This window comes from Harpegnathos saltator, unplaced genomic scaffold (genome assembly GCF_003227715.2).
Source record: "Harpegnathos saltator strain DR-91 unplaced genomic scaffold, Hsal_v8.6 scaffold41, whole genome shotgun sequence".
In the NCBI taxonomy this organism is placed as follows: domain Eukaryota; kingdom Metazoa; phylum Arthropoda; class Insecta; order Hymenoptera; family Formicidae; genus Harpegnathos; species Harpegnathos saltator.
The window spans coordinates 295460-309806 of record NW_020230217.1 but is presented as its reverse complement, the minus strand read 5'-3'; the positions used below and the strand labels follow the sequence as shown (position 1 = coordinate 309806).

Below are 14347 nucleotides of genomic sequence, written 5' to 3'. Positions count from 1 at the left end.
AGAATTTCGCGAACCATCGTTGGTACTAACGTTCTTGTAGAGCATTGTTACAGTAAACTTTACGCAACTTTTCACAAGCTTGACGCGCGTATTTTTCTTTACAGAAGTAAAACAGTAAAATATGGCGAAAATGCACAGTTTAGTCTTCCTTCAACTTGTTGTAAAATCTCCGAAACTCAACCAAATCGCTCAATTTTTTTAGAATGGAGCTAGAACTGTCAGCTGTCAAATTACATAGCAATAACATAAATGCGAATTACTCTAGTACTTCCAAAAATAAACTAGGGTCATCTGTTGTAAAGGTGCGTCATGACTTTTCTGACAAATAGTTCGGCTATACATATATCGAAAGATTCTACAGGATCAAACACTAAGACAAAGCTAAAAGAATAAAACTAAATAAAACTAAAAGAATAAACTAAATAGAACTAAAAAATTCAGACATATCGACTTTTCTCCGAAACAAGTTATTCATTGCTGTCACGTTAGACTTTGTATCTCGTTTTTGCATTTCTATGTAAAAACATTTTCCTAATATATCCTTAGAGTTTACTGAGTCGTATGTGTGTGTGTTTGTGGGTATATTACAAAACATGAAATAGCGAAAACACATACTTTGCATAGCTGAATATCGTAGTATGTTACATACAAACAAGTGCAACTGAATTTTAAGTGAACAGAGTAACAAATACGCGATATAATCTCCGGTGCTTATGCAATTTTCTAATCCATAAGTAATGACATGAAGATATACATACACATATATATATATATATAACAAGATATGGGCAAACAAAAAGTAGTTGGCCATCCACTGTCAACGACGTTGTTGCTGCGTTACATATTTCGTGCTGTATTACCTACTTGAACTTAGTCGATTGCATCATAAAAGAACATTTAACTAAGTTTGCTGTTTTATTGGAGACTTTAATTGCTTTCAAACTCGTAGCTTTATACTCACGAACATATTTCGATTGAACATCACGCAGTATTGTATAGATAGTTCAGTGAGAACAGATCCAATCGACATGGTGTACGCGATCGGCTTGTCACTGATAGCCGGGGCCTGCGGCCTTTATTATTTCTTCTTCAAGAACCTGTATCTGTTCAAGAATTATAACATACCGTATTTGAGACCTTGGCCATTGGTGGGTACCATGGGACAGTTGATCTTCGGGAGAACCACGTTAAGTGAATTCGTGAAAATGACGTATGACAAGTATCCTGCAGCCAAGTATATTGGTATATACGACTTTCACAAGCCGTTGATAATGCTTCGCGATCCTGATCTCATTAAGTCCATCGCGATCAAGTACTTTGACATATTCCCGGGTCGTCGCACCTCTGTCGAATATGACCAGGATCCACTCGTGTCCCAGAACTTGTTCTTTCTATATGGCGACAAGTGGCGAAAGATACGAGCAATACTGTCTCCTTCTTTCACATCTAGCAAGATGAAAACCATGTCCAAGCTAATATCTGACTACGCTATCGACTTCACCAATTTCCTAGTGCAACTGCCACCGGAGAAGAAGATGGTGGAGGCACAAGACATCTTTGCGCGCTACACCACTGATATAATCGCCACTTGCGCGTATGGCATCAGTATTAACTCTATGCGGAATCCAAAGAATCTTTTCTACATGTTTACAAATGATAAAACTTTTGTGAAAAAATTCAGCATCCTGAATTTGACTATAAACAGATGCTTCCCGTGGCTAGCGCGGATACTCAAATTGAGGTTCGTTAACGAGAAGATAAGAAATTTTTTTCAGGATCTCGTAGAAACTTCCATCAAGACCAGAATTCAGAACAATATAGTTCGACCGGATATGCTGCAACTGATGATGGAAAGCAGAGACCAGAAAGAAAACAGTATAAATTTAACGATAGAGGATATGGCCAGCCAAGCCTTTGCTTTCTTCCTTGCTGGTTTCGACACTAGCTCAATATCAATGTGTTTCATCACGCATGAGATTGCAGGCAATGAGAACATACAGAAAAAATTGCAGAGCGAGATTGATCAGGTGCTGGAAGATACAAATGGCCAAGTTTCATATGAAGCTATCAACGACATGGAGTACTTAAATGCTGTACTGATGGAAAGTCTGAGAATGTACCCTCCTTTTGTTCTGATTGACAGAAAATGTGCGAGAGATTTCGAGTTGCCGCCGACGTTAACAAACGCGAAACCCTTCATAGTCAAAAAGGGACAAGACGTTTTGATCCCGATATATGGACTTCATCATGATCCCAAATATTTCGAGGAGCCCGAGAAATTCAATCCCGACCGGTTTGTTGACGAGCAGAAGAAACATATTGACAAAACGGAGGCTTTTTTGCCGTTTGGTTTAGGCCCTAGGAAGTGCATTGCTTATCGATTTGCCCTGATGCAAGCAAAGTTGTTATTATTTCACCTACTGGCACGGTGTGACCTTTTGCCTTACGAGAAGACTCAAATTCCGCTCAAGTTTGCCAAGCACAATGTCATTTTAAAAACTGAAGATAAATTATGGCTGAAAGTGGAGCCGCGGAAGAACCCACATCGCACCGTCGTCGTCAACATTGTAAGCGGCACGCATGATCTAGAGGAGCATCTTCATGGATTTGAAAACCTTGAAGATTCGTGTAAATGGTTCGATGAACGCTGACAATAAATCTGAGACCATACGTTTTAAATGCGGATAAAAATTTATGATGGAAAACAAAAAAAATGATAAAGTTAATAGTAACTAAAGAAATTCACTTATAATAGTTAATCCTCGAAGTCTTAAGTGGAAATGCGCTTTTGGAATGTGGTTTGCTGCAATAAATAGTCCTTCAGGTCTATATTTAGAATCCTAAACGTTAGCAGATACCTTTTATTCTTTTTGTAAATTAAAAAAAACATTGATGAAAACGTTGATATATCATCGGATCGAATAAGCGTTTGACAGAGTGATGGATTTCAAGAAATGAAGGAAAAAAGAAATATGAAGAACTATCTATTGCAACAAGACTCATTCGAAAAGCACATTTCTGATCATATTTCCTCCTCTAGTCAGTGATATTAGAAAATTGCTTCAATGTCAAGGTATTAACTCTAAAAGGCCCGGATTTGATTTGTACTTCCCTAGAAGGACTGTAGGAGCCAATTTGGCTCCAAGCATACCGTAAGTAACAAATAGAAAGAAACGAAACATATAAGTAATTATAAAATTTAACGTTTTAACAATAATATCACTAATTTATTGAACAAAAGTAACTGTTACTTATATTATATTGGATTTTTGTTTAGTCTTTGGTAAAAGACTAAACGTGAAATACAACGCCGTTATGTATTACAGGAAACATTTGTACATAATTTCTTTGTATATTTACCGCACACAAATTTTTTACACGAATGACATTTTCCAACTTTGTGGTTCCTTTTGCAGTTTTTTTATTTGACGAAATGGTCGTTTGCCTGAAGCATCGTCGGATTCAGTTTCTTCTCTGATTGAATCAAAATTTTGAGACTTTCGACTTTGGGCAACATATGAGGCAACTTTACCGCCAAATTTTGTAAAAAGATTCTTCTTCATATTTTTTTACATATAACTTCCTTGTATATAATCCATGCATTTATCCAAAGTAATTCATGCAAAATCCCAAATATTATGAAAAATATGAACTGGCCAACGGCGAGATGGTATATTTGCATATCTGTGTATACATATGTATGTATATAATTGTTTCTCAAGCAAACAAGAAGATAAATACACATAAAAATATTTACTTATCTAATTAAAGTCATAAACCCGTAAAATATATAAGAATGCAATATCAGATGTAAGGGAACCAAATTGGCTCCAACGATTCTTCTAGGTAGACAATTAAATAAAAATTCAACCATCTTATATAAATGAAAAATTTTTTTACCAAAATTAAAAACATGAAAAATAATGAAAAGTCACAAACGGATATCACATGGAGGCAATGTTGAAAAAAGTCACAGCTTGAATTTCGTGACAAGCCAAATTGGCTGTCTCGCTCTTTCTGGTGTTAAACTATCTTAGACATAACTGTGTAAAAATGGTCAATTTTGCATGTTATTGCATTTTCAAATGACGGGACAAATTCCAAAGGAAGATAAAGAGCTGTCTGATCTGTAATGAAATATAATGAGAAGATAATATTCGGCACTTACAAATATATTGCTTCTTAATTATTTCTTATTTCCTTACATGTATGCTAATTGCGAATAGGTTTATATCCGACACGTCATTCGTTGGAAACATATATTTCATATAAAAACACAATTATCATTTATCGTCAAGGAAGCAGAAGAAAAGACAAGAAGCGTAAAGACTGGAAAGTCGGTATCATCTTTCGTTACAACTGCCAATTAGAAGTCATCATCGTGCTTAATATTTAACAAGAGCTATGATCACATCCTGTGTATTGTCAAGTGCGAACGGTCTTGCATAAAATGAACATTGCATCAAACAGATATCTTTTTCTGACTCCAAGAGTATATCTGTTAGATTAAATTAATATTACTAACACAAGCGATAATATAAGATTCTCTCATTATAATCGATAATATTGGTATGACAAATGTCTGTTAAGTAATATGTAGATTCCGACATGCAAGATGTGCCATATTTTGATAAAACTAAAAATTCCGACATGCATATAAAGGCGTTAAATGTCATCAAGATTTCGAATGAATAAAAGAATAATAAACCAACCAAATAAATTTAAAAATTATTAATTTTCTTCCGCAAACGATTTCCTTCCAAAGATTGTCTGATATCGATCAAATTTTATTTCATGTTTTTTCTTTTCCCACAAAAAATTGTTCTCGTTAATTTCATTAACCAGCAGATTTCAACAATACCGCATATATCTACGCGACTTGATGTTTGTTATAACATATCTGATTATCTTCTCGTTGCATAAATACGTATCAACTTTTGTTAATTCATATGTACGAAGAAGCTTACGCAGAGCGGCAGCAGGAGGCCGTTAGCACAGTATAAGTTCCTGCGTATCAAGTCTACGAGTTTGTAAAAGAAATGTATGAACACCGAAGCTAAGAACGTGAGTACGACATTACTGTGCCGCTGATAACATTGCGTGACTCAGAGTCCATCGAAAAAATCGCGTATAAGCATTTTGTCACTTTTTCGGATCATCGCAGTTTTATCCGAGAGGATTAGAGTGTATCAGTCTATGTAAAATTTATCAGTTTTGTATGTGATAAGACTAGGTGAGCCCGAGTTCGGCACGTATCCAGATCATTGTCCGGCGGGATTCTTCCGGAGGGAATCACAAGCCGTTGTTTGACAAAACTCTTTTTTTCCTTTGCCGCAACAGGTAGTGGAAGGCGCAGACTATGCTTGGCCTTTACGTCCAGCCGAATGAAAAGTATGTTCTGACTGATGTCGGACTACATCATCGATTTCGACAAATTCGTTGTTATCGGAGAAACAGAGGGTGATGAAGACGAGGGATATTTTCACGTGCTGAACTAACGATGTGACTGGCGTGTTGACGCCTTTGGCATCAGCGTCTACGTTACGCCTGGAAAACCTCTTTCATGTATACGGCAAAAAGATAACGACTTCCAGCATAGTCAGCTAATTGTAAATATATGTTTCTACGATGCTGCCGTAGTTGGTTCCGGCTGTTATTCCATAGGAAGTCCGCGAAATTTTTTGAGAATATTATAAAGTTGATCATACGATAACGATGTATGCAATCGGCATATAGTTTGGTTACACATGCATCGAAGAATTCTTCAATATCAAAACCCAAGAGAAGGCTAAAAGAATCCAATAGAACTAAAAAATTCAGACTTATCGATTTTTTCCGAAACCAGTTTCTTCATTGCCGGAATTTCTTGCAATTACGTTAGACCTCGTACTTTGTTTTTGCGTGTTTATGTCAAAGTATTTCCTATTTTGCTTTTCTAATTCACTTCTCTCTCTCTCTCTCTCTCTCTCTCTCTCTCTCTCTCTCTCTCTCTCTCTATATATATATATATATATATATGTGTGTGTGTGTGTGTGTGTGTGTGTGTGTGTGTGTGTGTGTGTGCGTGCGCGTGTGTGTGTGTAAGTGTGAATGTGTGAGTGTGTGAGTGTATATGAGTGTATGTGTGTGTAATTACAATACGTAAATTACAATACAAATGAAATATTGAAAACGCATACTTTGCATTGAATATCAGAGTATGTTACATTAACGTGTGCAACTGAATTTTGAGTTCAACTACATAACAAATACGCGACTTCTTTGCCGCTGATTATACACGTACAATTTTCTATTCCATACGTACGTAATGACATGAAAATATAAATATGTATAAGAAGATATGAGCAAATGAAGAACAGTTAGTCATTCAATGTCAACGATATTGTTGCTGCGTTACGTATTTCGTGCGGCATTACCTACATGCGCTTAATCGATAACATAATCGATTGCATCACAAAATAACATTTAACTAAATTTGTTGTCCTATCGGATATTTTAACTGCTTCCATATTCACTGCTTTATACTCATGAACATTCTGATTGAACATCACGCGGTAGTGTAGACAGTAGGTGAGAATAGATCCTATCAACATGGTGTACGCAATCGGTTTATCACTGATAGTCGGGGCCTGCAGCCTTTATTACTTCTTCTTCAAGAACCTGTACCTGTTCAAGAGTTGTAGCATACCGTATTTGAGACCTTGATCACTGGTGGGCAACATGGGACAGGTGATCTTCGGCAGAACCTCGATAAGTGAATTCGTCAAAATGATGTATATCAAGTATCCTGGGGCCAAATATATCGGTATATATGACTTCCACAAGCGGGTGATAATGCTACGCGATCCTGAGCACATTAAGTAAATTGCAATCAAGCAAGTAAATTTATGATGCAAATAACGAACCCAAATATACATGATATAATTATGCTAGTAATAATACTATGTGACCTAGAGTTCGAGATACCATATATCCGAATCATTGCAGATTCTTTCGTGGGAATCAGAAGCCGTTCTTTGGCAAAATTCTCTTTCCCTCTGTGGCAAAAGATAACGAGAGGGGCGGACCATGCTAAGCTTGACTTTTACGTCCTGCAAGATGAAAAATATGTTCAGACTAATATCGGATTACGCCACCGATTTCGACAAATTTATTGTTACCCGAGAAGCAGAAGATGATAAAGGCGAGGAACTTTACACCAACAACGTGATCACGTCACACCTGCGCCTTTGGCATCATCATCGACTCTATGTATGACCCGAAAAACTTCTATATACGAATATACGGCAAAGAGGTGACAACTTCCGGCAGCATATTGTAAATGTTATCTTTTCACAACCATGCTTGCCATGGCTGGTACGACTGTTCCAATTATGGTTCTTTCGCAAGAAGATGGCGAAATTTTTTCAGAATCTTGAGATCACCATGCGATGCATGCAAACGGCATATAATTTGGCATATAATTTGACATACGTCGAAAAATTCTTCAGGATCAAGCACCGAGATAAGCCTAAATTAGAAAACTAAATAGAAATAAAAAAATACAGAATTATTTCAACGCTTATATGAAGTCTTTTCACTACCTCTCCCTCATTCCGGAGACTCTTTCTAGCACATTAGACTTCGTACCTTGTTTTTGCATTTTTATGAATAAAGAATGTTTACCAATCGGTTCTTAGAATTCATTGAACTGTGTATGTGTATGTGTGTGTATGTTACAAAGCAAATAAGATAGCAAAAACATATTTACATATATGCTATGCAAAAGTATATTTTGCATAGCTGAATAACGCAATATGTCATATTAACATATGCAACTGGATTGTGAGTAAATAATATAAAAAGTATACTAGATAACTTTCGTTACTGATTGCATACGTATAACTTCCTACTTCATAAGCAATGACATGGAAGTACACACACATTTATATATATATATATATACAGCAAGATATATGCAAATTAATAGCAGTTGACCATTCATTGTCGACGAGGTAGTTGCTGCGTCTCCATGCTGTATTATTTGCTTGCGTTTAATCGATTACACCATAAAAGAACATTTAACTAAGTTTACCATTTTAATAGAAACTTTACTTGCTTCCATATTCGCAGCTTTATACTCGCGAACATATTCTGATTGAGCATCACGCTGTATTGTATCCAGTTCAGTGAGAACACATCCGATCGACATGGTGTACGCAATCGGCTTGTCATTGATAATCGGGGCCTTCGGCCTTCATTACTTCTTCTTCAAGAACTTGTATCTGTTCAAGAATTATAACATACCGTATTTGAAACCTTGGCCATTAGTGGGCAATATGGGACAGGTAGTCTTCGGTAAGAAATCGGTAGGCGAATCTTCAAAAATAATGTATGACAAGTATCCTGGAGCCAAGTATATCGGTATATACGATTTCCTCAAGCCGGTGATAATGATACGTGACCCTGAGCTCATTAAGTCCATCGCAATCAAACATTTTGACATGTTCACGGATCATCGCGACTTCATCCAATATGACCAAGATCCGCTCGCATCCCAGGGCTTGTTCTTTCTTCGTGGCGACAAATGGCGGAAGATGCGAGCAATATTATCTCCGTCCTACACATCTAAGAAGATGAGAACCATGTTCAAGCTAATATCCGACTACGCTGTCGATTTCACCGACTTTTTGGTGCAATTGCCACCGGAGAAGAGGGTGTTGGAAACGAAAGACATCTTTACACGTTACACCATCGACGTGATCGCCACTTGCGCTTACGGCATCAGTATCAATTCCATGCGAGATCCAAAGAATCTTTTTTACATGTCCGCAAAAGATGTAGTTATTTCAGAGATTATCAACGTTCTTAAGTTCGCTGTAACAGAAAGTTTACCGTGGTTGGCACGGGTAATCAAATTGAGGATCATCAGTGAGAAAATTACGAATTTCTTCCGGGACCTCATAGAGACCACCGTCAGGACCAGAATCCAGAAGGATATAGTTCGGTCGGACATGCTGCAACTGATGATGGAAACTAGAGATGGTAACAAGGAATTAACGATTGATGATATTGCCAGCCAAGCATTCACTTTCTTCTTCGCCGACAACCAGACTACCTCGAACTTGATGTGTTTCGCCGCACACGAGATCGCTGAAAATGAGAAGGTGCAGAAGAGATTGCAAAATGAGATTGACCAAATGTTGGAGGACACAAATGGCCAAGTATCGTACGAAGCGATTAACAATATGGAGTACTTGGGTGCTGTACTGAACGAAGCTCTCAGGAAGTACCCTATCGCCCCTTTATTGGACAGAAAGTGTTTGTTAGAGTTCGAGTTGCCGCCAACATTAACAGACGCGAAGCCCTTCACCTTGAAGAAAGGAGAATCCGTGTTAGTTTCGGTATTCGGGCTTCATTATGATCCCAAATACTTTGAAGAACCGGAAAAATTCAATCCCGACCGGTTCGTTGGCGAGCAGAAGAAACATATTGACAAAATAGGAGCTTTCTTGCCGTTTGGTTTAGGCCCCAGGAAGTGCATTGGTTATCAATTTGCCTTGATGGAGTTGAAGATATTATTATTCCATTTACTGGCACGGTGTGACCTTCTGCCTTGCAAGAAGACTCAGCTTCCGCTAAAATTTGCCAAGCACTCTTTCTTTCTGAAGACTGAAGGTGAGTTGTGGCTGAAAGTGGAACCGCGGGAGAACCCACATCACACCATCGTCACGAAAGTCGCAAACTGTACGCAAGATCTATAGGAATTGTTTTTTATTTACGAATTCTGGGGATTTAAATGTAAATGATGCGGGCAATATTATTAATGAATGTGAAATGATATTCATATGTAAATAAAAATAATAATATATAATAACAGTGTACTTATGCAATCAATGTAGTTTTAAGAATTTACTTAATATATATTAAATAACATATATATTTTATATATTAAGTAATTTTAAAGTATACATCTTAAGGTATATATTATACATATATTAAGTATTAAGTATATAATTTACTTAATATATATTAAGTAAGGTATATATTAAGAATGATTAAAATATAAAAAAATAATAGTAAAGAAAAAAGATTTCTTTATAATTCTCGGATAGAATTGATGGCGAATTCTCGGGTAAAATGATATTAGAAAATTGCTTCATCGTCAAAGCCACAACTTACACATAGCTGCGTCGATAGCACTAATTTTGAAGTTTACATTAAGAATGCTGTTAAGACGAAACATATAAATTCCTAAAGAAGAATAAAGCATGCACATTTATCCGTTAATTGGTGTAAGAAATATAATATACAATCCGGAATAACATATAATCCAGCGATTGTAATCGGCGTCTATAATTGTATTGCCTCGTTTTCATTTTTTCATATATACAGAGTGTATTAGAGCGACCGTTTCAGGCGTTTTTTTTCGAAAAATATACATTTTTGAAAAAAATGTTTCATACAAAGTTACTAGGGTTTTATAAGGCGCATTACATGACAATATTATTGTGACCTTGAATAGCATTGTCAAAGTCACGTGGAGGTCAAATTTAATTTTTAAATGGAATTCCTTATTTTTCACTACATATTCTTGTAGCCTATCTTGAGAGCTTTGCAAAATACTATAATAAACTATTTTTCCATTTAGTACTTTGCGAGTTATGAGGCCTGAAAGTTGCTCCGACCAATTTTTTTCGCAACAGGATGGCGAAATTCTTTCAGAATATTGTGGAGATTATCATACGATAACGATATGCGCGCAAACAAAATATAATTTGGCGACACACACATCAAAAGTCTTTAAAGATCAAGCACCGAAACAGAGTTAAGGATGCGCACACAATTAATCGGAAGACGTTGTACGTCATATGTATGTCATATGTACCAATCATAACCTCACAACTGACAATTGTAGACCCACCCTTAGGGTGCTCACACTATGGCCAGGTCTACAATAGGTGTTGTAAGCTGTAAACCATAAGAACTGACCAATTATAGCCGACTTTTGTAATAATCGACTGTGATTCGCCAATTCTTACGACTTACAACTTACGATACGTATTGTAGATCAGGACTTCATGTAGGCGCACTTTAAAAATAAACTCAGTGGGATTAAAAGAGTTAGAACTATCAACATTTCCCCCAAACTGGTCATTTCGCAACTAGAGTCTGTTGCGCATACATTCCCATTTTATTTTTGAGTTTTTATGCCAACGTGTTTCGTGTTTTTATTTCAATATATTTCGCAAACAGTTCTTAGAATTTACTGAACTATGTTAGGAAGAAAATAAGATAGTGAAAATGCAAACTCTCCAAAGACTACAGCGTATTATATTAACATATGTAATTATTTTTGAGATAAGAACATAAAAGTGACATAAATCTCATTGCATACTGTAGTTTCTTTCTACATAAACAATGATACGAACATACCTACATGATAAAGCATGCACAGGGAAATAATAGTTGGCCATTTACTGTCAACGACGTTGTTCGTTTTACATTCGTCCTCTGCACGCGCCTTGCTCGCGATAGCCGGAGTTTTAGCCACTTATTACTTCTTCTTCAAGAACCCAAACGAGTTCAAGAATCATGGAATACCATACGTGCGACCTTTGCCATTGGTGAGCAACATGGGACAACTAATCTCTGGCCAGAAAACAGCACCCGAATTTTTCAAATTGATATACGGTGAGTATTTCGAGGCCAAATATGTTGGTATGTACAACTTCTTCATGCCAGTGATAATGCTGCGCGATCCCCAGCTTATCAAATCTGTCGCGATCATACAATTTGACATGTTCACGGATCATCGCGTCTACGGGCAGAATGGCCGACGATCCGCTCGTAACTCGCATTTTGTCCTTTCTTCGTGGCGACAAGTGGCGGCAGATGAGGTCTATAGCATCTCCGGTCTTCACGTCTAGCAAGATGAAATACATGTCCAAGTTAATATTCAATTACGCTGTCGACTTCATCAATTTTCTAGTGCAATTGCCACTGGAGAAAAGGGTGATGGAGATGAAAAACATTTTCACGCGCTATAACACCGATGTGATCGCGACTTGCGCCTACGGCATCAGTATTGACTCTATGCGGAACCCAGAGAATCTTCTCTGACTGTAAAAAACTCAACTATTTTGTAGGTTTTCAGTATCTTCAACAATGCCATATATCAATCAAAGGTGTTATGGCTGGCAGGGTTACTCAAGCCAAAAGTCATCAGCGAGAAGATCGTAAATTTTCTCAGGGACGCTGTGGAGACCATCATCAGGATTAAGATCCAGAAGGGCATAATTCGGTCGGACATGTTGCATAAAAATTAATAACTATTATTAATGGTATGAATATTAAAAGTAAGAAATGTTTGATAATAAAGATAAGAATGTTTTCTTAACCGCCCAATTCAGTGATATCGAACAATTGTTTCAATGCGACAAGCTATTAGGTATACAACTTTGCTTCCGCTGTTTTTTTCCGAAGTTCCAGGCTTTATTGTAAAAAAATGGTTATACATTTATGATTCAAAGTATTGTCCATCGTTGGCCACTACTTTCTCCCATCTTTCGGGCAGCGTACGAATCCCGCGTTGAAAAAACTGGTCATCTTTTGAAGCGGTCTACGCATCGATCCAATTTCTTACTTCTTCATAAGACCGGAAGTGCTGGTCAACCAGGTCGTGCGCCATTGATCGAAACAAGTGATAGTCAGAGGGAGCAACGTCTGGAGAATACGGCGGGTGGGGTAGGACTTCCCGTTTCGAAGTATGTCTTGACCACTTTCATAACATGGGATCGAGCATTGTCATGCTGCAAAATCACTTTATCGTGTCTCTCGTTGTATTGCGGCCGTTTGTCTTTCAATGTTCGACTCAAACGCATTAATTGCGTTCGATAACGATCACCTGTGATTGTTTCAGTCGGTTTTAACAGCTCATAATACACTATGCCGAGCTGGTCCCACCAAATACAGAGCATGACCTTGGAGCCGTGAATATGGTAACTGTAGCTACAAATCTCACCAACTCATGTATCTCATTTGTGCGTCAATGTATTGAAAATATTCCATTCAATGTTTACTACCGTGTATTCCAAAGTAACATCAATTATGCAAGTGATGATTCAATGAGTCATTTATACTAGCAACATTGCGCCGAACATAAGCAGTCACCCGATGAGTGTTACTGGCACTCAAATAACTCGCTCGATTCTCTTCTCGCGATTAATCAGTATATAAAACGACATTCGGAATTACGTAACTTCGTCGCGTAAGCACGTAAATTCATCCACATCCACAGATTCACGCACATTAATAAAACCACAGAATGTCGTTTATTGCTGTAATCTCCAATTCAGTAAAAACAAATTCCATCGACATGGTGTACGTGATTGTCACTGATAGCCGGAGACTTAGGCCTCTATTACTTCCTCTTTAAGGACCTGAGGTGGTTCAAAAAGCATGGTATGTCACACCTAAGACCATTGCCGCTAGTGGGTAACATGAGAACGATGTTCCTGCGTATCAAATCTACGAGTTTGTAAAGGAAATGTATGAACACCGAAGCTAAGAATACACGTGAGTACGACATTACTGCGCCGCTGATAACATTGTGTGACTCAGAGTCCATCGAAAAAATCGCGTACAAGCATTTCGTCATTTTTTCTGATCATCACAGTTTTATCTAGGAAGATTAGAGTGTATCAGTCTATGTAGAATTTATCAGTTTTGTATGTGATAAGACTAGGTGAGCCCGAGTTCGGCACGTATCCAGATCATTGCAGATTCTTCCGGCAGGAATCACAAGCCGTTGTTTGACAAAACTCTTTTTTTCCTTTGCCGCAACAGATAGCGGAAGGCACAGACCATGCTTGGCCTTTACGTCCAGCCGAATGAAAAGTATGTTCTGACTGATGTCGGACTACATCACCGATTTCGACAAATTCGTTGTTATTGAGAGTCAGGAAAAATTTATTTGGACAAAGTCAAGTCAGGAAGTTTTTGATTGTCTTAAGCAGGTTTTAATTTCTTCTCCGGTGCTCAGTTTCCCTTCTGAAACGGAAGAATTTATTTTGGATACAGATGCTTCTAATCACGAGATAGGAGCAGTTTTGTCACAAAATCAAGGTGGGGTTGTAAGGGTTATTGCATATTTTAGTCAGGTTTTAAATAAATCGGAACGAAATTATTGTGTGACCCGTCGGGAGTTATTAGCAATAGTTAATTCTATAAAATCTTTCCATCATTATTTATACGGTAGGAATTTTTTGGTTAGGACTGATCATAATTCTTTACATTGGTTGACTTCTTTTAGGGAATTGGAAGGACAACTAGCTCGATGGTTAGAGAGATTGCAGCAGTATGATTT

General features: G+C 37.4%; 3 protein-coding genes across 3 annotated transcripts; all 3 read left to right on the top strand.

Annotated features, from left to right (window-relative positions):
• Window positions 1-808: 808 nt before the first annotated feature.
• Window positions 809-4711, top strand: LOC105190002 (cytochrome P450 9e2). The gene has a single exon (XM_011152471.3). The coding sequence runs from the start codon at window positions 1029-1031 to the stop codon at window positions 2649-2651; it is 1623 nt and encodes a 540-aa protein (XP_011150773.1). The 5' UTR covers window positions 809-1028; the 3' UTR covers window positions 2652-4711.
• Window positions 4712-7979: 3268 nt separating this feature from the next.
• On the top strand, window positions 7980-9826 carry LOC112589152 (cytochrome P450 9e2-like). The gene has a single exon (XM_025301331.1). The coding sequence runs from the start codon at window positions 8190-8192 to the stop codon at window positions 9741-9743; it is 1554 nt and encodes a 517-aa protein (XP_025157116.1). The 5' UTR covers window positions 7980-8189; the 3' UTR covers window positions 9744-9826.
• Window positions 9827-11406: 1580 nt separating this feature from the next.
• LOC105187743 (uncharacterized) lies at window positions 11407-12379 on the top strand. Its single transcript, XM_025301313.1, has 2 exons — window positions 11407-11673; window positions 12129-12379. Exons 1-2 carry the CDS (start codon window positions 11430-11432, stop codon window positions 12260-12262), a joined length of 378 nt encoding a protein of 125 aa, XP_025157098.1. The 5' UTR covers window positions 11407-11429; the 3' UTR covers window positions 12263-12379.
• The last annotated feature ends 1968 nt before the right edge of the window (window positions 12380-14347 follow it).